The 27,294-nt window shown below is 41.4% G+C and overlaps 1 protein-coding gene across 2 annotated transcripts; it reads left to right on the top strand.

Moving 5' to 3' along the window:
• The first annotated feature begins 341 nt into the window (after positions 1-341).
• On the top strand, positions 342-18,280 carry senp3a (SUMO specific peptidase 3a). 2 transcript variants are annotated; one of them, XM_046295475.1, is made up of 12 exons: positions 342-509; positions 1,340-1,564; positions 7,759-8,444; positions 8,714-8,893; positions 12,932-13,046; positions 13,313-13,460; positions 13,796-13,843; positions 14,091-14,168; positions 14,438-14,575; positions 15,156-15,239; positions 15,331-15,381; positions 16,997-18,280. In XM_046295475.1, exons 3-12 carry the CDS (start codon positions 7,808-7,810, stop codon positions 17,105-17,107), a joined length of 1,590 nt encoding a protein of 529 aa, XP_046151431.1. In that variant the 5' UTR covers positions 342-509; positions 1,340-1,564; positions 7,759-7,807; the 3' UTR covers positions 17,108-18,280. The 2 variants fall into 2 exon arrangements, with proteins under 2 accessions (XP_046151431.1, XP_046151422.1); XM_046295466.1 differs by lacking the exon at positions 1,340-1,564.
• Positions 18,281-27,294: the final 9,014 nt, after the last annotated feature.

Raw genomic sequence — 27,294 nt, 5'->3', positions numbered from 1 at the left:
GCTCACAACATTGACATCAGCAAACCGCTCGCCCACAGGACGCCATACACGTGGTTCTCCGGTTTGATATACTGCCAAATTCTTATGGTAGAGAAATTAACATGAAATTCTCTGTCAAAAGCTCTGGTGGACATTCCTGCAGTCAGCAGGTCAATTGCACACTCCCTCAAAACATTGGAATTGTGTTGTGTGATACATATCTTTTAGAAATACTTTAAATGATTCTTTGTGTGATAACTAGTATAAAATATCGACAATTGTGTACATTTTTGTCCTAATTATTAATTCACAAAGTATATGGGACACTTATTCTGGAGGATTCCAAAAATCCGTGACCCGGAAGTACTTAGTTATTGTTGTCTGGTTCACAGTGGCATAAGCAAGCGCCAGTTTTCATTGAATGGGAAAGCGTTTATAGTTTATTCGGTGTATTCAATTCAAATAACGGAAATACGCACAAAATGGACCATTGACAGTAATCGCTTTCGGAGAAACACTAGATCTAAACGGTAAGTAGTTGTTTTCTCCCTCACTCATCCAACCGACACCTCGCTTGAGAATCCAATTTTATGTGCTCTGCGCGCGCTTCATATGAAAGACAATTTGGCCAGCAAGACACTTCTCCTCTGACCTCCTATCCGGTTGGATGAAGTATCGTGTGTTTCATTTTATTTTCACTTATCACAACAAAGGTTCTTATTCACGACATACATTTAGCGGATCCCAGTTTGCTATAAACATTTGCCGAAACTAAACTAAGCACTAATATTTCAGTAATCCGTACCATGGCCTCCCGTGATAAATAAACACTTAACCCATTTAATCTCATCGGTCACAATAGTTGAAACATTTACATTTGTACTTTACAGAGTCAAGAGAAGTTAAAGTTGTACTTATTAACAAATAAGTTATATATTATGCATTATTAAGGTGTCAAGTAGGATTCAGGGAAGTTTCATGATTTCTCAAAATGGTCAAAAGACCCCTAAGTATAAATCTCATACGTGTACATTTTTTGACGAATTTGGCACCACACAGCTTTAAAAATAAATACATTTGTTGACTTATGTTGAATTTGTAAATATAATGTTTAAAGTGTGGTTGGTGGTCCTTCTGTAGCTCAGTTGGTAGAGCATGGCGCTTGTAACGCCAGGGTAGTGGGTTCGATTCCCGGGACCACCCATACGTAGAATGTATGCACACATGACTGTAAGTCGCTTTGGATAAAAGCGTCTATATATATATATATACATATCTGCCATCATTTTCAATACATTGAATCTATGACCAAGAGTATGTAGACTCCAGCTTGTTGCTATAACAATCTCCTTTTGTTAAGGCTTTCCGCTAGATGTTGGAACATTGCTGCGGGGACTTGCTTCCATTCAGCCACAAGAGCATTCGTGAGGTCGGGCACTGATGTTAGGCCTGGCTAGCAGTCGGAATACCAATTCATTAAGTTCAGGGCTCTGTGCAGGCCAGTCAAGTTCTTCCACACCGATCTTGACAAACCATTTCTGTATGGACCCGCTATGTTCACGGGGGCATTGTCATGCTGAAACAGGTAAGGGCCTTCTTCAAATTGTTGCCACAAAATTGGAAGCACAGAATTGTCTAGAATGTCATTGTATGCTGTAGCGGTCAGATTTCCCTTCACTGGAACAAAATGGCCTAGCCCGAACCATGAAAAACAGCCCTGACCACTTTACTCCTCCTTCACTAAACTTTACAGTTGGCACTATGTATTGGGGTAGGTAGCGTTTTCCTGGCATCCGCCAAACCCATATTCGTCCATCGGACTGCCAGATGGTGAAGCGTGATTCATCACTCTAGAGCACATATGTCAGAGTCAAGGCCCGCGGGCCACATCCGGCCCGCGAGAAGGTTTTTACGGCCCCTGGGATGATCTTGATTTATTATTAGAACCGGCCCGCAGACCGCAGCAAGCCGGCAGCCCGCAGATCTTTTACACGCACCAATACTACATTTCCCACAATGCAACGGTGACGCACCGAGCAGTAGGCTGCTTCATTTCAATATTTATTGGCACAGCAGTTGTCAGCATCACAGTAAAATTAACTTTCAGATACCCATCAAAAATGGCAAAACGGAAGGTGGACACTGAGAACCGGGGTTTCAAACAAGGTGGGAGTCGGAGTATTTGTTCACGGAGGTAGCTGGAAAACCTGTGTGTCTTCTGTGTGGAGAAAGTGTGGCGGTACTGAAAGAGTATAATCTGAGACGACATTATGAAACGAAACACGCGGACAAAAACAAGAATATGGACATGGAACAAAGGCTACAAAAGGCAGAGGAATTAAAACGAGGCCTCAAATCTCGACAGGCTCTGTTCAAAAAAGCCAAATCACAAGGCCAGGCTGCTGTCAAGGCCAGTTTTATTTTGGCAGAAGAGATCGCTAAATCAGCCCGGCCATTTACGGAGGGGATTTCATCAAAAACTGCATGATTAAAGTTTGTGACGAAGTTTGCCCAGAAAAAGGCAACTCTTTTTAAATGTGAGTCTGAGCAGAAACACCATTGCCGAGAGAGTAGACCAGTTGTCCATCAATCTAAAAGAGCAGCTTGTGAAAAAGGGAAAAGATTTCATTGCATATTCCTTGGCTGTGGATGAGAGCACCGACATTTCTGACATTGCCCAGTTGTCAATTTTCATCCGCGGAGTGGACTCCAGCCTAAGCGTGACAGAGGAGTTTTTGGCTTTACGTCCTATGCATGGCACAACTACGGGGCATGATTTGTATGAAGAGGTGTCAAGATGTGTAAATGAGATGGAGCTGCCTTGGGAAAAACTCGTGGGTTTGACAACCGACGGAGCACCTGCGATGTGTGGACACAGGAGCGGACTGGTGGCAAAGATACGGGAAAAGATGCAAGAGGAAAACGCGACAGGTGAGCTGACAGCTTATCATTGTATCATACACCAGGAAGCGTTGTGCGGTAAAGCCTTGAAAATGGAGCATGTAATGAGCATCATCACGCGCACAGTTAACTTTATCAGAGCCAAAGGTTTGAATCACCGCCAGTTCAAGGCATTTTCGGAGTTAGAAACGGAGCATGGAGTTAGCCATTTAAACGGCGACTTACAGTCATGGTGATTTGCCTTATCACACAGAGGTGCGATGGCTAAGCCAGGGAAAGGTGCTTCAAAGATGTTTCGAGCTTCGTGAGGAGATTTGTCTGTTCTTGGACAGCAAAGGGAAAGACACAACACAACTCAGAGACGAAATGTTTCTGTGTGAAATGGCTTTTCTGTGTGACATTACGAGTCATCTGAATGCAATGAACTTGCAGCTGCAGGGTCGGGATCGTGTCATCTCTGATATGTACAGTACAGTGAAGGCATTTAAAACCAAACTGACTCTGTGGGAGACGCAGATGCGGAAAGAAAATTTGAGCCACTTTCCCAGCTGCCAGACCATGAAAGAGAAGCTCTCTACCAGTGCGTTCCCGAGCGCACAGTTGGCTGATAAAATAGGTATGCTTGCCGCTGACTTTCGACGCCGATTTGCTGACTTTGAAGCACAAAAAAGCAGGTTGGAACTGCTCGGTAACCCATTTGCTGTTGACGTGGAAAGCTCACCACCAAACCTCCAAATGGAGTTGATTGACCTCCAATGCAATGATGCACTGAGGGCAAAATATGCGGCAGTGGGTGCTGCGGAGTTCGCCCGTTTCCTCCCCGACACAATGCCCCAGCTGCGCATCCAGGCTGCTCAAACGTTGTCTATGTTTGGCAGCACATACCTGTGTGAACAACTGTTTTCTTTGATGAACTTGAACAAAACATCACACAGAAGTCGACTTACTGCTGAACACCTCCACTCAATTCTGAGGATTTCCTCAGCTCAGAGCCTTACCCCGAACATTGATGAACTTGTGGAAAAGATGGGACACCACCAAGTATCACCCTCAACCTCAAACAAGTGAACATTACTGTGCAATCACATATTTAGAGTTTTTACTCAGTTCAAGTTTAAAAGTTAAAGTTTAATATTTGTTTTCACTGCATGTTACTTCTCCTTAAACAAAGTGTTGTTTTTGATTAATAGATTTTTGCACTTTATTTTATTGTATTTCAATCCAATTATATTTTAAAAATATTTCAGTTGAGTGGATGATAGAAAATTGCTATTATTGTTTTTTTCTTTGAAGTAAATTTAGCCCACTTTTGCTAAAATAGAAAATATAGGCTACTGATGGTGCCTTGAATACCGGTTTCTTTCATTTAATGTTCATGTTATGGGGATTTTTATATAAAGGAAATTTGTCTTTTGTGTCTGTTGAAAATTAAAGATTACTGACAGAGCCATAAGAAAATATTGCTTTATTTATCTGATCATATTGGAATATATTTGTTAGGTTTTCAGTAGGTTCAATTAGGTTCACTAGACTATATGCGTCATTTAAAAAATTTCAATGAACATTCGAACAGTCCGGCCCTCGGCTTGTAGCTAAATTTTTTATTTGGCCCTCCGTCCATTTGACTTTGACACCCCTGCTCTAGAGAATGCGTTCCCACTTCTCCAGAGTCAATGGCGGCAAGCTTTTACACCACTCCAACCGATGTTTGGCATTGCGCATGGTGATCTTAGACGTGTGTGTGGCTGCACTGCCATGGAAACCCAGTTCTTGACACTCCCGAAGAACAGTTCTTATGCTGACTTTGCTTCCAGAGGCAGTTTGGAACTTGCTGGTACCGTTCTGTGAGCTTGTGTGGCCTACCACTTCGTGGCTGAACCGTTGTTGCGCCTAGATGTTTCCACTTCACAATTACAGCACTTAGAGTTGACCGGGGCAGCTCTAGCAGGGCAGAAATTTGACAATGACTTGTTGGAAAGGTGGCATCCTATGATGGTGCCAAGTTGAAAGTGACTGAGTTTTTCAGTACAGGCCATTCTGCTGCCAATGTTTGTCTATGAAGATTGCATGGCTGTGTGCTCGATTCTATACACCTGTCAGCAACGGGTGTGACTGAAATAGCCAGATCCACTCATTTGAAGGGGCATCCACATTAGAGGTCTACCGATTTATGATTTTTCGATACCGATTATTGGGGGGCCAAAAAACCCGATACCGCTTAATCGGCCGATTTAAATAAAAATGTATTTGTAATAATGACAATTACAACAATACTGAATTAACACTTATTTTAACTTAATATAATACATAAATAAAATACATTTAGCCTAAAGTAGATAATGAAACATGTTCAATTTGGTTTAAATGATGCAAAACAAAGTGTTGGAGAAGAACGTAAAAGTGCAATATGTGCCATGTAAGAAAGCTAATGTTTCAGTTCCATGCTCAGAACATGAGAACATATGAAAGTTGGTGGTTCCTTTTAACATGAGTCTTCAATATTCTCAGGTAACAAGTTTTAGGTTGTAGTTATTATAGGACTATTTCCCTCTATACCATTTGTATTTCATTAACCTTTGACTATTGGATATTCTTATAGGCACTTTAGTATTGCCAGTGTAACAGTATAGCTTCCGTCCCTCTCCTCGCGCCTCCCTGGGCTCGAACTAGCAACACAACGACAACAGCCACCACATTGAAGCAGTGTTATCCCTTGCAGAGCAAGGGAAACAACCACCCCAAAGCGAGGGAAGTTTGAAACGCTATTAGCGCGCGCTAACTAGCCAGCCATTTCACTTCGGTCACACCAGCCTCATCTCAGCCTCATCTCGGGAGTTGATAGGTTTGAAATCATAAACAGCGCAATGCTTGACGCACAACGAAGAGCTGCTGGCAAAACGCACGAAAGTGCTGTTTGAATGAATGTTTACACGCCTGCTTCTACCTACCACCGCTTAGTCAGATACTTAGATACTTGTATACTCAGTCATATTATATGCAACACAGGTCACACTAGATAATATCTAGTAATATCATGAACCATGTGTAGTTAACTAGTGATTATGATTGATTGTTTTTTACAAGATAAGTTTAATGCTAGCTAGCAACTTACCTTGGCTTACTGCATTTGCGTAACAGGCAGTCTCCTTGTGGAGTGCAACGAGAGAGAGGCAGGTCGTTATTGCGTTGGACTAGTTAACTGTAAGGTTACAAGTTTGGATCCCCCGGGCTGACAAGGTGAAAATCTGTCTTTCTGCCCCTGAACGAGGCAGTTAACCCACCGTAGACCGTCATTGAAAATAAGAATGTGTTCTTAACTGACTTGCCTAGTTAAATAAAGATTAAATAAAGTTGTTAAAAAAAAAGACATTCGCCAAATCGGCCTCCAAAAATACCGATTTCCGATTGTTATGAAAACTTGAAATCGGCCCTAATTAATCGGCCATTCCGATTAATCTGTCGATCTCTAATCTACATATTATTGTATATATAGTGTATAGCGGTCACATTTGCTCCAATTTATTATACATATTTAATTATAGCAGATGTATTTATTTTTTCAGTAGATTTGAGTTGGTTTATGGATATACTTGACCAATATGATCTTACAGATTATTTTTCCATTCTCCATTAGCCTTTACATATGTGTTAAATCAGTGATTCTTCGAAAAACTTCATATTTTGTTATTTTGGGGAATTGGCCATGTATAGATACATCATAAACTGAATTAGTTTAATAACTTAACAAGTACTTAATTTCTAGGTTTCTCTCAATCAATAGTGGACCTGGTTTATGTGAGGTTTGCTGAATAATCACAAGGGTAGACATGGTTTATCAGTGTTGGGACATAGCCACAGGTGTAAACCTGGTTCGTAGGGGTATTTGATCTGGAATATGCAGGTGTAGGTCTTTATATTAGAATTAGGGACTCAAAGGTATGGACCTGGTTTGTAAAAGTTCTGGAGCTGAGGTGCAGGGGTGGTTTACAGTTTGAGTATTCAGGCTTGGAGGACATTTCGACCTGGCTTAGTTTTACATTTTAGTCATTTAGCGGACGCTCTTATCCAGAGCTACTCGAAGTCGTGAGTGCCTATATTTTCTAACTGGTCCCCAAAGGGGAATTGAACCCACAATCCTGCCTTTGCTAGCGCCATGCTCTACTAACTGATGCACATAGGACCAATTGACTAATTGGGTTTATGCACAGGTGCGGACTTTGTAGGTATGTAAATTGGAGCTGAAGTACAGGTGTGGACCTGTTTCGTATGAATATTAGGGCTGAAATGCAGGAGTACACCTATTTTTACAATTGAGGCTGATGTAGCAGTAGACCTGTTTAATTTTTTTTTTTTTTTTTTAAATAAACCTTTTTTTTTTTAGCTAGGCAAGTCAGTTAAGAACAAATTCCCATTTTCAATGACGGCCTAGGATTTTGACAGACAGATTTGTACCTTTTCAGCTCAGGGATTCGATCTTGCAAACCAGTTTTTTAAAACCAGTTTTCACTTTGATGAGGGAAATGTTTTATTTAATCCTTTTTCGAATAAGGATGTTACGTAACAATGTGAAAAAAGTCAATGGGGTCTGAATACTTTACGAATGTACTGTATTGGGGCTAAGGATTAGGGGAAAATGGCAGTTAATTTTATTATAGGCAGAGCACTATGTTTCACTCTCTCTACTCTCTTCTCTCTCTAAAAATAAATATGGATTACCACATGTTAGGGTTACTAATCGCGTACGATTTGCATAGTGACTTGTCTGGGAAAAATGTGGGAATGAATGGTTTAAGTATTACCTGGTCTAATACTATTGTTACAGTAGTTACTATCACCTGTTCCTTAACTACAATTTCCACCACTTGTTTTGTATTCCAGGCAGAGGCTATAAGCAGGTGTTGTTGGTGGAGGGCCCGTGGAGAGAGTGATGCGAGACAGTGGAGACAGCTTGGCACAGAACCACTGGACCAATGAGCTGACACTGGCAGGTGAACCTGAGACAGTCAGACAGGAGGCCACTGGACCAGGATATCTGGTGGACTCCAGAACGCCTCACCATGTCCATAAAAGTTCCATGCATTTCAAGCTAGGGCGGCCTGAGGAGGAAGCTAGCATGTGGGGCATGGAAGAACGTATGGATATGGACCCAGAAGAGGATAAGGAGGAGGATTTCAGTTGGCAAGAACCAGGAGAGGATGATTGGACTGCACCACTTCTATCGCCATCACATCATCAGAGTAGATCCACAGCCAGTGACTCTGGTAGCCCCTCACAAATAAAAACACAGCCCAATGGGTTCAGGATGCGGAGGCTGCTGCGCTGGTATAGACTCAGTAGGACTGTGAACCGCCACACTCGCTTGGCCCTGCATTGGAGGACATGGTGCCAGCTGGCTAAATGGTCTGGGTCTTTGGGCCTGGGGTACAGGCGAGCTAGGCCTAGGAGGTGGCACCTCGGGAGCAGGAACAAACATCTCCACAACAGACGGAAGCCAGGAAGATCCTATCTGCATGGGGGAACTCAGGGCTGCTTTAAGGGAAGGGAAGATATAGAGGCTGGAGATGGTATGTATAATATTGTTGTTTTTGGACCAAATTTAATGTTGCATGTGTCATGAAACATTAATATATATTAATATATACCAACATGTAAACTGGAAGTTTCATCAGAATGACTTGTTTCCCTCCACCACCTTTATTTAATTTTTGTTTAAAAAAGGAGCAGTAGCATTTCATGAAAGAAAGAATGATCACAGACTGTTCTGTAGAGCTGAAATGGTTAATAAATGTTAATATTTTTACATGATCTGCACCCATCTCCTATTTTTCCTCAGACCCTTGGGTGTGTGGGACAAATGGACACATAGGGAATGAGGTGGTGAGTAATGCAGCCAAGGTTGGGGACAGGGACGGGCTGGGCTTCCAGGAATCTCCTGTAAGCCTGCCAACCATCCACAGGGATAAACCACCACCTCAGCAGCAACTCAGCAGTGAACACATCTCCTGTGTACAAGGTAAAACAGCTTTGAATACTAGTCTACTTTTCTGTTAAAAACAAATGGAAAACCACACAAGGTAGGGCTGAACCTATTTAGTCGACTGGTCGATTCTTTGGACTGATATTTCTTTAGTTGAGCAAATTCATGGTGCGCAAGACACCTGTCTGATTCGCTCCTGTCTCAGTAGACTAATCCATTGTGGGGGCCCACGGGGATTGCACAGTCCATCACTCGTAAGACGTGTAATACTGAAGTTGTATGTGGTTATATTATGTAAAAATAATGGTGCAACACTAAGAAATTGAATATTATTTTATAACGTGCTTCCTCTCGCGTTGGATACGATCGCTGTCCGCGGTTCTGAATCATAATCTTAGGTGCGTCGTAGAATTGGCACCTTTCCCTATGATGCTATGTGCATAAAAGCAAAGTTAACCAGCGTATTAGGATTGAGAACAATGCAGCGGAGGCAGCAGCCGCAGAGACGAGAAAACAGCCCTTGCCTAAGAAAATTGAGGAGATGGGGAAACCCAAACTTAATTAGGTCTATAATCAATAGCTTAACTGTTAAATGTGCCTGGCTTTATAAATCATCCATATACAGTATATTCGGAAAGTATTCAAACCCCTTCACTTTTTCCACATTTTGTTACGTTACAACTAGGGATGCACGTTACAACTAGGGATGTCCAGTTTAACGCCGGTGTGCAAAACCGGTAGGTTAATGACGCCACGTAAAATTATGCGCTACACTTGCAACACAGCATTCCTATCCTAGTCCACAATGTTTGCAGTGTGGATCGAGCAGTCAACAAGTCGAGCAGTCATTTGAAAGAGTAACAATTTCAGCGAGACAACTCAAAGGCGAATCCATTAACGCCAGGATAATGGAATTCATTGCCCTTGACAATCAACTGTTCTCTCTCGTGGGTGATGTTGGCTTTTGCCGACTGGTCGAGCACTGGTACACACTACCAAGTGCACTATTTTGCAGATGTCGCTCTAGCGGAATAACAGCGTCACTGCAATTAGCTTCACGACATACTATGGAACACTGTTTGGGTCTTTGCGTGTCAAAAAAGATACATGTCAAATGACACAGTTCTATTATAGAAAGTTGTGTGTTCTGAATTTGCACGTGCAAGCCAATGCCCCACTACTACAATCGGTAGCACTGTCAAAGCTGTACAAAAAAGTCTGCAAACACCGGCCACGAACAATGTGCTTACAATACCACATTGGTAATAAAGCATTATTTGTTCGACCGCAACTTCTGGACCTAGCTAGCACCAATACAACCAGCCTGAAAACAATGACCAGTAGAAACTGCAGTTATTGTCATTATTCTTAGCAATGATTTAGGAATCCTTTTGTTTGGTTCAGAAAATATGAAGTATACTTATTCATGTTACTGAGGGAGAGAGGGTAATGTATAACGTTTACATTATGTCAGGATATGTTATTGTTAGCCATCAGGGATCTTCTGGTAGGAGAAGAGACACAGCCTGGTACCAGGCACCATGACAGCCGTGAGTTGGAGAGGAGTGAGCACTGGGGTAGAGGTCAGATGACGTGAGGAAGAACCGATATCACTAAGGTTCTGTCTAGCAACAGAAATGCATTGACTGTTCAGATGTGTAGGAGGAGCCTCAGTCTAGGAGTAACGGTTAAATATTAGAGGTCGACCGATTTTATGATTTTTTTTCAACGCCGATACCGATTATTGGATATATATAATATAAATATTTGAAATTATTACAATTACAACAATACTGAATGAATAATGAACACTTTTATTTTAACTTAATATAATACATAAATAAAATCTTATTTAGTCTCAAATAAATAATGAAACGTGCTCAATTTGGTTTAAATAATGCAAAAACACAGTGTTGGAGAAGAAAGTAAAAGTGCAATATGTGCCATGTAAAAAAGCTCACGTTTAAGTTCCTTGCTCAGAACATATGCAAGCTGGTGGTTCAATATTCCCAGTTCTTTAATACTCCCAGTAAAGACATATTAGGTTGCAGTTATTATAGGAATTATGATGCGTCGACTATTTTTCTCTATACTATTCATATTTCATATACCTTTGACTATTGGATGTTCTAATAGGCACTTTAGTGTTGCTTGCCTAATCTCAGGAGTTGATAGCGCTGTTTGACTTCAAGCCTGTGGTCAAGCATTGCTAAGAGCTGCTGGCAAACTCAGTAATCCGGAAACTATCATCTCGAAAACAAAACGTTTATTCTTTCAGTGAAATACGGAGCCGTTCCGTATTTTATCTAACGGGTGGCTTCCATCAGTCTAAATATTCCTGTTACATTGCACAACCTTCAATGTTATGTCATAATTACGTAAAATTGTCATTATGGGGTATTGTGTGTAGATTGATGAGGAATATAAAACAATTTAATTCATTTTAGAAAAAGGCTGTAACATAACAAAATGTGGAAAAAGTCAAGGTGTTTAATAGCCTTCTGATTCTGTGAGCACCAAGCCTCTTGCATCGGCAAAATGGCGGATAAAGCAATTTCACAGATTCGTCTATTTTTAATCTTTGCTATGCTGTAATAAAGGCTTTACAATGTCTTCCTGTTAGAACAGACTGGTATTACTTATTTACACTGTTCCAAACAGGCATAAAATTATATTGTAATCTAACAGCACCTGTCTGTTTGTCACACAATATGCACACAGCTCTCACTCCATTACCCTCCTTTTTATTGATCTCCTTATTGTTGTTCAAATTATTATTATGATCATTATAATAATAAGTAATGTTGTTATCATTAGTAAGATTTGTATAGTATCCTTGTATAACCACCATCAAGCTGTAGGCCTAAGAGCACATCCTGTTTAGTCTTAATACCATAACTTACTTAGCCTAAATATTGAAATATAGGCCTAACTGTATCAATCAATCATGAATTCTGTTCATGCTATCACACAGCATACAAGACATTGAATGCTGTGAAATGCAATCCAACATTTTAGTTTTAAAATTAAATAACAAATGGAGCTTTTTAATAATTAGCCAAAACAATAAATAAACCACAATTCACGAATGCATGCAACTGTTTTTAGTCTGCTGTAATAAAGGCTTTAAATTTCGCTTTTTGCTCCTATACCCTCCTTTTTTCTGGAACTCCAGTAGTTTCCCCAACTAAGTCAAATGTCTTCCACAGACCTGACTTCCCCATTTCAAGTTTATTTCAAGTTTATTTTTGACGTCCTCCTTGTTACTGTGTTCTGAGTTTTCTTTTTTTTGTATTACCAAATTTATTGACGTGATTATGATAGGCTAAAGGTCAGGCCATATTGGTCACATGCATGCGATACATGCGATGCTTACATCACTTAAAGAGAGCAAGGGTTGAGGGGAATAGGAAATGTTTTTCCTAAATTAGGGATTTCGGTAACAGAACATTTCAGTCAGAAATGGCTGTAATGATGTTGCAGCTTCAGCACGGACAGAGCAATGAACACTTGTTGTGCCGTGGTGCCTTTTCGCTGCAGTACATAGGAGAGTAAGATGACAGCACCAGTCACACATGCACTCGCTGTAAAAAAAAAATTACACCGTGTGAGTCATTTGCATGTCTTCATTATTTAATCAAACAGTGTGCTTAAAGCATCAGACAAGCTCCGTGCTTATGTAGTTGATTTTATTCAAACTCGTAGGGTGTTTGTCTATATGGAAAAAATAAGTTGAACTATTTTGATTGGTCGAAAGAACTGGACGTCTCTCGGTTGACCAAGATTTATTTGAGTTAGGTACAGCCCTTAATTAATTCACTCCAGATGTGGTAGGCTAATGAAGAAAGATTCCTAAATGGTGCATTAATGGGTCAGGGTCAACGTTGACTGGGCAAATTGTTTTTACTATTTATACCAGAAATTGTGCATTGATTGAGCTCAATCTCCAGACTGAAGCTTTAACCATAGACACAATATAACAAGGTGATTAAAACCAAATGTAATTTGGTGATTTATATAATAAAGGTGTTATTTAATTTGTGTGGCTTTGTAACAGTCTCCCATCTCTCCCAGGTATGTTGAATGAATTCCTGCACCAGTACGGGAGCATGATCCCTATCCATGTGGATGAGGTGGTGGACAAGCTACAGGAAATCTTCCCCAGCAAGAGCTTCTCCGAGCCCCACAGGTTTGTCATGATAATTGGCCTTCAACCTCATCATGCTCATTTGCATTTCAGCATCCTGGGTCATTTTCATTAGGCACACGATGGGAATTACTTTTCAGTGTTTTGCAGTGGGAAATGAAAACAAGCGTTTCTTATTATACAAGTCCAAGTAGTCCCTCCCCGTCACACTGCTGTTGGAAACATTTGGTGTCTGTCTAATGAACATGTGTTTTTGTATTTTCGCGTTGAATAGTGTCTCATTAAGTGTTGTTGTGTCCCTTCCAAAGGAAAGCTGTTGTGCAGCACCTCCTCCAGTCTTACCAGCGTCTGTCTGGGCCTGCCATGGGGAGGGGGTTCCGTGTCAACTACAAGCGCCACACCCTCACAATGGATGACCTCAGCACATTGTACGGACAGAACTGGCTCAACGACCAGGTACTTCTACTCTTTAACATTTTGAAAAGAACACTGTATTCTCTGAGCCACGATAGCACATCTCAGTTGGTCTGTCTTGGTCAGGCCAAATCACCTCACTTTTTTTTACATTTTGTGAGTTTTTCTTTTTTACATTAGCAGTTTATAAATATTTCAAATGTACTAATGATTTTCCAATTCTATATATGATTCAGTATAGAACAGAGTGTGAGATTTTCATTTATTTTTCAGTGTGTGATTTATGTAAACATTGTGACTAAATAATATAAATATTTGTGTTTTTAAGAAATTATATTAAAGTTTTGTCTTTAATAATATCTTGTCTTGAACCACAGATCATGAACATGTATGGGGATATGGTTATGGACACAGTCCCAGAAGAGGTGAGAAAATGATCATGCCTAGTAATAGGAATGTAAAATATATGTTTCGGAGAGAGAAATCCTGATGACATTTAGGTGCTGGCATCCTCTTACCTCATCGGTCATGTTATGCCCCATTCCTCATTTGACATTTGCCTGCATTTTTCCCGCCAACACAGGAAAGCCCCACTATTGTGTGTGCGCACAAACTCAACTTGTGTATTATGTGTTCCTATTCACACTGTGGCTACTCTCCTCTTTCTTTCAGGTTCATTTTTTCAACAGCTTTTTTTACGACAAGTTAAGGACAAAGGGCTATGACGGGGTCAAACGGTGGACAAAAAATGTGAGTTATCACTGGCGGAATTTTATTTAGCAGGAGTTGCATGGTTGACTAATGTTGTCAAGTGTGTTTGTCGGTTTGTTTGTATACGTTTTTTGTTTTTGAATCAACATGTCAGAAGTGTTATTATAATTTATTTTACGTGAACAATGAACACTGATCAGCATTTCTGTACATGTATCACTGTAGTCCCTGGAGAGTAAAGAAAAGTAGAGGGAAAAAATATGGACGGAATTGTAATTATATTTTTTTACATATCTTTTTTTTTCCAGGTGAACATTTTCCAGAAGAGGCTACTGTTGATCCCTATCCATCTGGAGGTGCACTGGTCTCTGGTGTGTGTGGACGTCCCACAGCGCGCCATCACATACTTTGACTCCCAGCGCACCCTCAACCGCCGCTGCCCAAAGGTCTGTGGAGTGTAATTCCCTGGGCTTAAAGCCTATCTGTGCAGTCAGACCCGTGCAGTTATATGAATGTGGAAACTATAAATCTGCCTTTTATGCCAGTCCAAACAATACATTTGGTCAGTCTGTAATTTCGATCTATAGAAGTGGTATTCAAACTTTTTCAGGGGAAACCCCTTTTTTTTTCTGCCAGAATTTCGGGGGACCCTAATTTTTTCCCCCCAAAAAAGACCCCAACCCAAATCTAATGATACAACCTTAAAATCTTTACATTTAGATTTTTACAGATTTTTTACAAATAACCTTCAATTCATTACATTTTTATCTCTTATCAAAATGAAAAGAAGCCGGTAAATACACTTTTGAGTAAATGTTTCACATGATCGGTCTCAAACTTTTGTATACTGTCCCATACAATAATCTGTACTCTTGATTTTTTTTTGTTCATAAAATGTTTTGCGACCCTGACTTTGAATACCACTGATCTATAGGATTACACATCTGCTCCTCTGTGGATATACTTGTATTTTTGTTATCCCTTAGTGGATTCATATTCACCCATGTAGTTCTCTTCGTTTTTTAGCACATTGCAAAATACTTACAAGCTGAGGCAATCAAGAAAGAGCAGAAGGATTTTATCACAGGGTGGAAGGGTTTCTTCAAAATGGTAAGAGGGCCTTTGGATTTTTGGTGGGCAATGTTTACTTGTCAGTTGATACCATGTTTATGTGATTGTTCTGGTCCCATGTGTTTCCCAGAACGTGGGCAGGCAGAACAATGACAGCGACTGCGGAGCATTTGTCCTCCAGGTGGGTTAACTTAAATATCATTATTCATATTTCAATAACAGAACCTAAAGTGCAATCTGTCTATCAAATCATGTTGTGTGTTGGTAACAGTTTTCATACTTCATTGTATGCTACACACAAACTGGTAGAAAAGTAATTTGAGGTACTCTACATAAATGCAGTACTCTACTGAACTCAGCAAAAAAAAAGAAGAAACGTCCTTCCACGTAACAGTCAGTATCTGGTGTGGCCACCAGCTGCATTAAGTACTGCAGTGCATCTCCTCCACATGGACTGCACCAGATTTGCCAGTTCTTGAGCTGTGAGATGTTTCCCCACTCTTCCACAAGGGCACCTGCAAGTTCCCAGACAATTCTGGAGGGAAAGGCCCTAGCCCTCACCCTCGGATCCAACAGGTCCCAGGCGTGCTCAATGGGATTGAGATCCGGGCTCTTCTCTGGCCATGGCAGAACACTGACATTCCTGTCTTGCAGGAAATCATGCACAGAACGAGCAGTATGGCTGGTGGCATTGTCATGCTGGAAGGTCATGTCAGGATTAGCCTGCAGGAAGGGTACCACATGAGCAGGATGTCTTCGCTGTAACGCACAGCGTTGAGATTTCCTGCAATGACAACGAGCTCAGTTCGATGATGCTGTGGCACACCGCCCCAGACCATGACGGACCCTCCACCTCAAAATCGATCCTGCTTTAAAGTACAGGCCTCGGTGTAACGCTCATTCCTTTGAAGATAAACGCAAATCCGACTATCACCCCTGGTGAGACAAAACCTCGACTCATCAGTGAAGAGCACTTTTTGCCAGTCCTGTCTGGTCCAATGACCGTGGGTTTGTGCCCATAGGTGACGTTGTTGCCAGTGATGTCTAGTGAGGCCTACAAGCCCTCAGTCCAGCCTCTCTCAGCCTATTGTGGACAGTCTGAGAACTGATGGCGGGATGGTGCTTTCCTGGTGTAACTCAGGCAGTTGTTGTTGCCATCCTGTACCTATCCCGCAGTTGTGATGTTTGGATGTACCGATCCTGTACAGGTGTTGTTACACGTGTTCTGCCACTGCGAGGATGATCAGCTGTCCGTCCTGTCTCCATGTAGAGCTGTTTTAGGCGTCTCACAGTACGGACATTGCAATTTATTGCCCTGGCCACATCTGCAGTCCTCATTCCACCTTGCAGCATGCCTAAGGCACGTTCACGCAGATGAGCAGGGACCCTGGGTGTTTTTTAGAGTCAGTAGAAAGGCCTCTTTAGTGTCCTAAGTGACCATAACTGTGACCTTAATTGTCTACCAGTTCTTGTGCAGTCCATCTGGTGCAGTCCATGAGGAGGAGATGCACTGCAGTACTTAATGCAGCTGGTGGCCACACCAGATACTGACTGTTACGTGGAAGGACGATAGTAAGCTGTTAGTGTCTTAACGGCCGTTCCACAGGTGCATGTTCAATAAACAAGCATGGGAAACAGTATTTAAACCCTTTACAATGAAGATCTGTGAAGTTATTTGGATTTTTACTAATTATCTTTGAAAGACAGGGTCCTTAAGAAGGGACGTTTTTTTTTTTTTTGCTGAGATAATATTTTTGCCATTAACTTTGCTTCATTTTTCTGTTTTTTCCCCACAGTACTGTAAGTGCCTAGCCTTAGAGCAGCCTTTCCGTTTTGGCCAGCTGGATATGCCAAAGCTAAGGAGACTCATGTACAAAGAGTTGTGTCATTGCAAGCTCTCACTGTGAGTTTGAATGAAAGAACTATCGTTGAACGAAAGAAGACGTAGACTATTCACCCTTCCCTTCCCCCAGCTCTCTTGGCAGTTATGTTTTTTACAAGATGGACGTTGTTGCATTTTTATTTTCTTGCTCACACCCACTCACTCTTTATATCTGTTTATTTTCCTTTTTGATACAAGTAAACTGTACTCCTATGAGGACACTAAAACAAAAGAACGGTTGTTGCACTTAGGGTGTGATTATTATAATATTTTTTTAAATATATTTGACCATATTTTACTTTTTCTCCCCAATTTCGTGATATCCAATTGCGCTCTTGTCTCATCACTGCAACTCCCTAATGGGCTCGGTGAGGTGAAGGTCGGGTCATGCGTCCTCCGAAACATGACCCGCCAAACTGCTCTTCTTAACACCCGCCCGCTTAACCCGGAAGCCAGCTTCACCAATGTGTCGGAGGAAACACCATTCAACTGATGATCAAAGTCAGCCTGCAGGCGACCGGCCCACCACAAGGTGTCGCTAAAGCGTGATGAGCCATTAAAGCCCCCTGGCAAAACCCTCTACTAATATGAACGACCCTGGGCCAATTGTGCTATCCCAATGGGACTCCCAGTCATGGCCAGTTGTGACACAGCGTGGGATAGAACACTGCTCTGTAGTGACGCCTCAAGCACTGCGATGCAGTGCCTTAGACCGCTGCGCCACTTGGGAGGCCACGCAAGATTATTTTTTGGTCCATGATGTTGTTGGGGGATAGCCAGGGGTATAGTGTTGAAAATAAAATAAATGAAAGTTAAATCTTGATGAAGTGTTGATGGATCACAACCTTATTTTCAGTTGATTTGTATTCATTTTTAGGGAACATGGTTTGTGGTCCATTTAGTTTTTGTCGAATTAATATTTCCTATTAGATGACAAGATAATTGATTTATTTTTATTTGAATCTGAAATCATTCAACACAAACTGTTTTGTTTTGTCTAAAGGAAATATTAATTAACGAGAAAATTAATGATTTGATTATTCAAATGTTGTTTTTAATTATCGGTTCTGGTTCAGCCTGTGCACCAGTACGTTTTGGCCAATGAATAGTCGTGGCTTGCTGACAACACAAATTATAAATGGGTCGTTCTTCATGTTTTTGATTTGACATATGTAATCGAATAAATGGATAAACGTTATTTATTTTGTAAATATATTATTTTCATTCCATTGATTTGATGATTGACAGTCACTATAGTGGGTCATGTGCCCAGTCCAAATTGGCCTAGGTTAGTGAGAAAGCCACTTTTACAACCCTAAGCACTTCAACTTGTAGTCAATATAATTGTGGATAGGCTCAATAACATGCAGCTGATCACCACAAGCTTCAGTGCCTATGAGCTTAGAAAACATAACCGCTCGATTTTACAGGAAAGCACGAATGTCTTTCAATATTCCGTTATAGAGACATTTTACATTTACATTTACATTTAAGTCATTTAGCAGACGCTCTTATTGTGGGAAGGCAGCCGCGGTCTGGTGAAATTTGCGAGTTCATGATCTACACTGTGGTCATGACCCATGGGGAACAGTTTCTAGTTTTGCCCATTTCAGGATCTGGACATTTCTCATGAGCCTATAAACTATACTGAACAAAAATATGTTTTTATTTATTTCACCTTTATTTAACCAGGTAGGTCAGTTGAGAACAGGTTCTCATTTGCAACTGCGACCTGGCCAAGAGGTCGCAGTTGCATTAGCTAACCTTGACCTGGCCAAGATAAAGCATAGCAGTGTGAACAGACAACACAGAGTTACACATGGAGTAAACAATTAACAACAAAAATATAAACACAACATCAAACAATTTTACTGAGTTATATACAGTTAATTTAAGGAAATCAGTCAATTTAAATAAATGCATTAGGGCCTAATCTGCACAGCCATTGGTGGGCCTGGGAGTGCATAGGCCCACCCACCCAGAATGAGTTTTCCCCCACAAAAGTGCTTTATAACAGACAGAAATATGGAGGTCCTGGGCTGGCGTGGTTACGCATGGTCTTGTTGTGAGGCCAGTTGGACGTACTGCCAAATTCTCACAAATTATGTTGGAGGCGACGTATGGTTGAGAAATTAACATTACATTCTCTGGCAACAGCTCTGGTGGACATTCCTGCAGTCAGCATGCTAATTGCACGCTCCCTCAACTTGAGACATCTATGCCATTGTGTTGTGTGACAAAACTGCACATTTTAGAGTGGCCTTTTATTGTCCCCAGCACAAGTGTAATGATCATGCTGTTTAATTAGCTTCTTGATATGCCACACCTGTCAGGTTGACGTATTATTTTGAAACATTAGAAACGTCTCGTTACAATTGACACATCAGTCAGCATTTGAGCTGACCACACAGTTTTTTCACAAACATTTTGCAGTAACAGTCTTTACAACTTTATGTCCTCAATGTGAGTTGTTTATTTTTGGATGCAGATGTTCAGACGTAGCAGTTCTCATCCAAATCGGAAAATGTAGGCTACATTATTCTGAGGAAAGCTGCTGTAATATTTAGGTAACTCTTGGCTGACAGAAGTCATAGTATGTATTAGCTAATAGCAATGACTATTTACAAATTATCAAGTTATATGATGGATGAGCTCACCAGTGATCAAAATAATTGAGTAAAACAGGTCAAAATTAATCCGACGGTGGGTAGAGCTTGTGCATGCCGCCATGTTTGTGTTTGTGTTTCTGCGTCAACCAAAGAAAAGAATAGGTGACAAGATGAGATGGGTCTGTTTGCAGTATGCATGTTGAGGCGAAGGGGGTGTGAAGTCTACATCATTCACTTCTGGAAGTTTACTCGACCTCTTTGGTCTGACAGTCGTTTACGTGACACCAGAGATTTAAACTCAGCAAAAAAAGAAATGTCCTCTCACTGTCAACTGCGTTTTATTTACAGCAAACTTAACATGTGTAAATATTCGTATGAACATAACAAGATTCCACAAATGAGACATAAACTGAGCAAGTTCCACAGGCATGTGACTAACAGAAATGTAATAATGTGTCCCTGAACAAAGGGAGAGTCAAAATCAAAAGTAACAGTCAGTATCTGGTGTGGCCACCAGCTGCATTAAGTACTGCAGTGCATCTCCTCCTCATGGACTGCACCAGATATGCCAGTTCTTCCTGTGAGATGTTACCCCACTCTTCCACCAAGGCACCTGCAAGTTCCCGGACAATTCTGGGGGGAATGGCCCTAGCCCTCACCCTCCAATCCAACAGCTCCCAGACATGCTCAACGGGATTGAGATCCGGGCTCTTCACTGGCTATTGCAGAACACTGACATTCCTGTCTTGCAGGAAATCACGCACAGAACGAGCAGTATGGCTGGAGGGTCATGTCAGGATTAGCCTGCAGGAAGGGTACCACATGAGGGAGGAGGATATCTTCCCTGTAACGCACAGTGTTGAGATTTGCTTGCATTGACAAGCTCAGATGATGGTGTGACACACCGCCCCAGACCATGACGGACCCTCCACCTCCAATTCGATCCCGCTCCAGAGTACAGGTCTCGGTGTAATGTTCATTCCTTCAATGATAAACGCGAATCCGACCATCACCCCTGGTGAGACAAAACCTCGACTCGTCAGTGAAGAGCACTTTTTGCCAGTCCTGTCTGGTCCAGTGTCGGTGGGTTTGTACCCATAGGCGACGTTGTTGCCGGTGATGTCTGGTGAGGACCTGCCTTACAACAGGCCTACAAGCCCTCAGTCCATTGCGGACAGTCTGAGCACTGATGGAGGGATGGTGTGTTCCTGGTGTAATTCGGGCAGTTGTTGTTGCCATCCTGTACCTGTCCCGCAGGTGTGATGTTCTGATGTGCCGATCCTATACAGGTGTTGTTACACGTGGTCTTCCACTGCGAGGACGATCAGCTTGTCCGTCATGTCTCCCTGTCTTAGGACATTGCAATTTATTGCCCTGGCCACATCTGCAGTCCTCATGCTTCCTTGCAGCATGCCTAAGGCACATTCACACAGATGAGCAGGGACCCTGGGCTCTTTCTTTTGGTGTTTTTCAGTCAGTAGAAAGACCTCTTTTTAGTGTCCTAGGATTTCATAACTATGACTAATTGCCTACCATCTGTAAGCTGTTAGTGTCTTAATGACCGTTCCACAGGTGCATGGTCATTAATTGTTTATGGTTCATTGAACAAGCATGGGAAATAGTGTTTATACCCTTTTTGAATGAAGATCTGTGAAGTTGTTTGGATTTTTATGAATTATCTTTGAAAGACAGGTTCCTGAAGAAGAGACGTTTCTTTTTTTGCTGAGTTTATATACAATGCATTTTAAAAGTATTCTGACACCTTAACTTTCTCATTTTGTTAACTTACAACCTTATTCTAAAATTGATAACATCATTTTTCCCCCCTTATCAATCTACACACAATACCCCATAATGACAATGTGAAAACAGGTTTTTCGAGCAAAGTACAGAGAGATCCTTGATGAAAATCTGCTCCAGAGCGCTCAGGACCTCAACCCTAAGCACACAGCCAAGACAGTGCAGGAGTGGCTTCAGGACAAGTTTCTGAATTTCCTTGTGTGGCCCAGCCAGAGCCAGGACTTGAACCCAATCGGCCATCTCTGGAGAGCCCTGAAAATAGATGTCTAACGACGCTCCCCATCCAACCCGACAGAGCTTGAGAGAATATGCAAAGAAGAATGGGAGAAACTCCCCAAATACAGGTGTGCCAAGCTTGTAGTGTCATACCGAAGAAGACTCAAGGCTGTAATCATTGCTTCAACAAAGTACTGAGTAAAGGGTCTGAATAGTTATGTAAATGTAATATTTCAGTTTAGAATTTTTTTTATACATTTGCAAAAATATCTAAAAACCTGTTTTTGTTTTGTGATTATGTGTGTAGATTGATGAGGAAAAAGACAATTGAACTCATTTTAGAATAAGGCTGTAACATAAGAAAATGTGGAAAAAGTCCAGGTCTGAATACTTTCCGAATGCACTGTATAACGACGAGGTGCTCATGTCTCTGCCCTAATGTTGTCCCAAAGGCGGGAAGGCAGGCAATAACCTTAGGTACAAAATAAGCCAATAGAAACACATTGGGCTTATTTTGGACAGTTTTGGAGATGGATAGTAAAACCTTCTGCTTTGCCTCTTCCTCTCTGGTGATACCCAGAATGCATTGAATTATGGCAACCAACATGGCTCCACACATATCCGGCAAATATCTTCGCGTGATCAATACAACCTTTTAAGTATTTTACACGTGTCCATTACAATCTATGCAAGAATCGGAATGCATGATTTATCACCACTACTTGAAAATGTGAATAAAAAACAGTAAATAAAGTAATGATTACCACACAAACCATTTTGATAGTAATTTATTGATACAAGTGGTGCGTGTTGCTGTTATTCTACTGACGATTTGACGCAACAGATGGTTGGTTTATGTTTCTACCGTTGTGGCTAGATGGAGTAGCTAGGCCTAAAATGTCTCTATCTAGTGGATGCGTCAGGGACAACAGTTGTTGACAACTGTAGCATTGTAGCTAAGCCTCGTACGACAATTGGTACAGCAGACCCACACTCTTCCAGCATTTTCCAGTTCAAGGATGAAGGTCGACAGCTGGCAGTAAAATGGCATGACAAACGAGTCCATGTCCTTTCCACTGTCCATACAGCAACCATGTCAGACATGATAAACAGCTTTGTGGAATGCCATTTGGAAAATGCCAGGTAGTATAAGAATATACTTTTCTAACTGATTGACACTGCTGTCTTCAATGGCCACATAATTTACAGTCAGCTAACAGGTGAGATGATTACTGAACATGGTATTTTTTGTAATTGGATATACAATTCACATACAAATAACATACAGTTCCATTATACAATTATATTGACTATCTCACCCACCTGCCCACTCACTTATCCTTTCCACCACCTCTCCCCCATAAGTGAGGTGATTACCTACCAAAAGTACAGAGAGAACCTCATGAGAGAGCTGCTTGAGGAGCACCACACCCCTCAAAGTCCATCCACGAAGGGCCATCCTGCTGCAGACAGTGGGTCTAGGGTTTCTGGAATAATGGTGTTGTGAGCCATGACCAGCCTTTCAAAGCACTTCATGACAACAGATGTGAGTGCCACGGGCCTGTAGTGATTTAGGCAGGCTACCTTAGTGTTCTTGGGCACAGGGCCGATGGTGGGCTGTTTGAAACATGTTGGTATTACAGACTCAGGCAGGGACAGGTTGAAAAGTCAGTGAAGAGACTTGCCAGTTGGTCAGCGCATGCTCGCCATACACGTCCTGGTAATCCGTCTGGCCCTGCGGCCTTGTGAATGTTGACCTGTTTGAAGGTCTTAATCAGACGCGCTACGGAGAGCGTGATCACACAGTCATCCAGAACAGCTGATGCTCTCATACATGCTTCAGTGTTACTTGCCTCGAAAGCGAGCATAGAAGTAATTTAGCTTGTCTGGTAGGCTGTGCTGTGCTTCCCTTTGTTGTCTGTAATAGTTTGCAAGCCCTGCCACATCCAACGGGCGTCGGAGCCGGTGTTTTGGAGCCTTATGGATGTATAAAGCTCATTGAGTGTGGTCTTAGTGCCAGCATCGGTTTGTGGTGGTAGGTGGGCAGCTGCGAAATATACAGATAAACTCTTGGTAAATAGTGTGGTCTTCAGCTTATCATGAGATACACTACCTCAGGCGTGCAAAACCTTGAGACTTCCTTAGATTTCGTGTACCAGCTATTGTTTACAAATATACATAGACCGCCACCCCGTCTTACCAGAGGCCCCTGTTCTATCCTGCCAAAAAAGCTTAAAACCTGTCAGCTGTATGTTATTCATGTCATCGTTCAGCCACGACTCCGTGAAACATAAGATATTACAGTTTTTAAAGTCCCGTTGGTAGGATATATAGTACACATTCTTTCTGATAGTCTTTTAATAAAGATGTTTTGACCTGACCAAATTAATCTGCTCATGTTGGTGTTCAATTATTTGTGACATTGTGGTTACAATGAAGAATGTAAACAAAATAAATCCTAGGATAAATCCAAGGATAGGATGTGTGTTGCAAGCTTTATTTTCTTTTTTATGTACTAATTTATTTTATCTCCAGCACTCGCATCATTCTCTGCCTCGTGTCCTTAACTACACAATTGTCTTTCTCTCCGTCGCCCACATGCACTTTAAACGTTTGGATAATAAAGCATTTAAAGGCTGACATTGGTTGATTTTAATACTTCTGACAGCCACAATTCTAACTCCACCCACAACTTTTGGACTTCTTAACATTCCCAGAATGCATGGATTATTATAACCGACTGCAGGCCTAAAAGCTATGGGTTTAGCCTTCTGAATTAATTATTATATTCAAGATAGAAACTCTTAATGAGTTCTGAGGGCCGATCTGTTACCCGAAGATTATTATTATTACTATTAAGCGAGCATTATAATTATATAACATCCCATAAATATTCTCTGTAAGGTTTTACATTTCTAACTCAATATCACAGACCAGATTTGCCCTAATGAAAAATTACTCTTAGATATTAATTTAGAATCTTCCAATCCTCTAAACTGAATTACATCAACAGGAACTTTTTATTGATCTGCAAGTATTTTAATTTAGAAGCCGCATCATACCAATTATTATTGGATTATTCACCATGGTAACCACGTGTTAGTATTAAAAGAAGCGAATTCAATCATATATTTGTACCAGTGTAGATGCTGTTTTTATTTACACTAGTGGTGGACAGCTGGAGGCATTTTGTTTTCACAAGCGTAGCAGGCTGTGAATTCTGAAAACAATGTTTCCATGATGAGCGATTTGCAGGACAATATACTCTACATACCTTTACAAAAGGATAGTCTAATAGCTTGGCTATGTGTGAAAAAGAATCCCCCCAACTTGCAATGTCTTAAGTACTCTAAATATTTACATTTCTAACTCCAAATCTCATGCAACCACAAAATGTCGGATGAAGCATATATAGTACTGTACAGTATTTGTTCATCAACATCTTCATGCTTTCGTTAATCAAATAATGACACAAATATTTTTTCAAAATGCAGATGTTTATTTCAACTATCAGCAGGACAATAGACTCTTGCCGAGTCATATCAAATTTTATTTGTCACATACATGTGGTTAGCAGATGTTAATGCGAGTGTAGCGAAATGCTTGTGCTTCTAGTTCCGACCATGCAATAATATCTAACAAGTAATCTTAACAATTTCACAACAACTACCGTATACACACACAAGTGTAAAGGCGGGGAATGACACGTTGAAGAGGGCGAGGAACGAGATGGAGTCGCAACCCATGCCAGGCACACCTCTCTGGAACTCCACCTCCTGTTTGTGAACTCTGCAAACAATGTGTCCTTGATGTGTCCTTGATGCCAAGTTTAGGGACTTTAAATGGAGAGTATTAATGAGGGTTTGCGAGGCATGTCACTTCTCCGATCTCTTTTACATAGCCCACCAAATGTACTGTTTTCTAATCACATCTGGATGGATCCATAACGAATTACTATGGGAATAAATAGAACTGAATGACAGAGCATGGGGACTGGTCTTTATATATCAATCAGATTTTTATGTGGAAATGTAAGGATTATTTTGCTCTTCACTCGCAGTCACTTAGTAGCCTAGGCCTACTCCCTACCGGTCACCTTGTACAGTGCCTTATTTATCTAACTGAAACCCACAATTAAATCGCTTTAGCCGTGATTGTAAAATGAATCAAGGCTCCCTTTGTTATTTAGTTTTAGAACTAAAATGCTTGACTGTATTTAAAGACATGGATGACTTGTATGCTGTTTGATGATGTGGACAAATTAATGAGTGATTGATTGATTTACTGTATATTGAAGTAAGCCTTTATGCCGATAAGTAAGTTACGCTAAAACAGCTGCAATAAGGAAAGCGTTTTCGTTTTTCTTGGGATAGAATAACATTCATCAATTTAATTAATTAATTAAGCTACATAAAAAAAATATAAAAAAATCCCATATAGTCTGTTCTATTCAAGGCTTGACTCTTACATGCTGACCAGACCGGAAACGTGGTTTGCAAAAATACATTTACACATACATGTAATTCAATCATGGCTCGGCAAGATAGCCTGCGTCTGCATGGCCAGGCACTAAAATAGAACTTGGTTCTATTTGTGACACTCAACGCCTGCAAGTCCTGCCTTTCAAATCTCCTCATTGGTTTTTAGGAGCATATACCCACATGGGTGAAAGAAAGATGAACTGATGTCCACAATCCAGTCTGTAATGTTGGTTGCCAACCATCATATAAAGTCCAAAGAAGACAAATAAGCCTAAAGGAAGGAGGTGTCACACCCTGACCATAGTTTGCTTTGTATGTTTCTATGTTTTGTTTGGTCAGGGTGTGATCTGAGTGGGCATTCTATGTTGTGTGTCTAGTTTGTCTGTTTCTGTGTTTGGCCTGATATGGTTCTCAATCAGAGGCAGGTGTTAGTCATTGTCTCTGATTGGGAACCATATTTAGGTAGCCTGTTTGGTGTTGGGTGTTGTGGGTGATTGTTCCTCTCTCAGTGTTTGTTCCACACAGGACTGTTTCGGGTTTACACGTTTGTTGTTTTTGTAGTTTATTCATGTATAGTTTTCTTATTAAAAACAAACATGAATTTCAACCACGCTGCATTTTGGTCCTCCTCTCTTTCGACACAAGAAAACCGTAACAGAATCACCCACCACAACAGGACCAAGCGGCGTGATGACAGGCAGCGGCAGCAGGAGCAACGAAGTCTGGATTATACGACTTGAGAGGAAATAGACAGGTGGGCGGTCAACCCAGGGAGAATGCCGGAGCCCGCCTGGGATTCGCTGGAGCAGTGAGAGGAAGGTTATAGGAGAAGGGAGTTGGATGGAAAAGGACCCTGGGCACAGCCTGGAGAATATCGCCGCCCCAAAGAAGAGCTGGAGGCGGAGAAGGCGGAGAGGCGCTGGTATGAGGAGGCAGCATGGTGGCGTGGATGGAAGCCGGAGAGTCACCCCCAAAAATCCGCCACACAGGAAGTGTGGCGAAGCCAGGTAGGAGACCTGCGCCAACTTCCTGTGCTTACCGGGGGGGCTAGAGAGACCGGGCAGGCACCTTGTTATGCTGTGAAGCGCACAGTGTCCCCAGTGCGG

Source organism: Oncorhynchus gorbuscha, linkage group LG02 (assembly GCF_021184085.1).
Source record: "Oncorhynchus gorbuscha isolate QuinsamMale2020 ecotype Even-year linkage group LG02, OgorEven_v1.0, whole genome shotgun sequence".
Lineage (NCBI taxonomy): Eukaryota > Metazoa > Chordata > Actinopteri > Salmoniformes > Salmonidae > Oncorhynchus > Oncorhynchus gorbuscha.
This window is presented reverse-complemented; position numbering and strand designations above follow the sequence as displayed.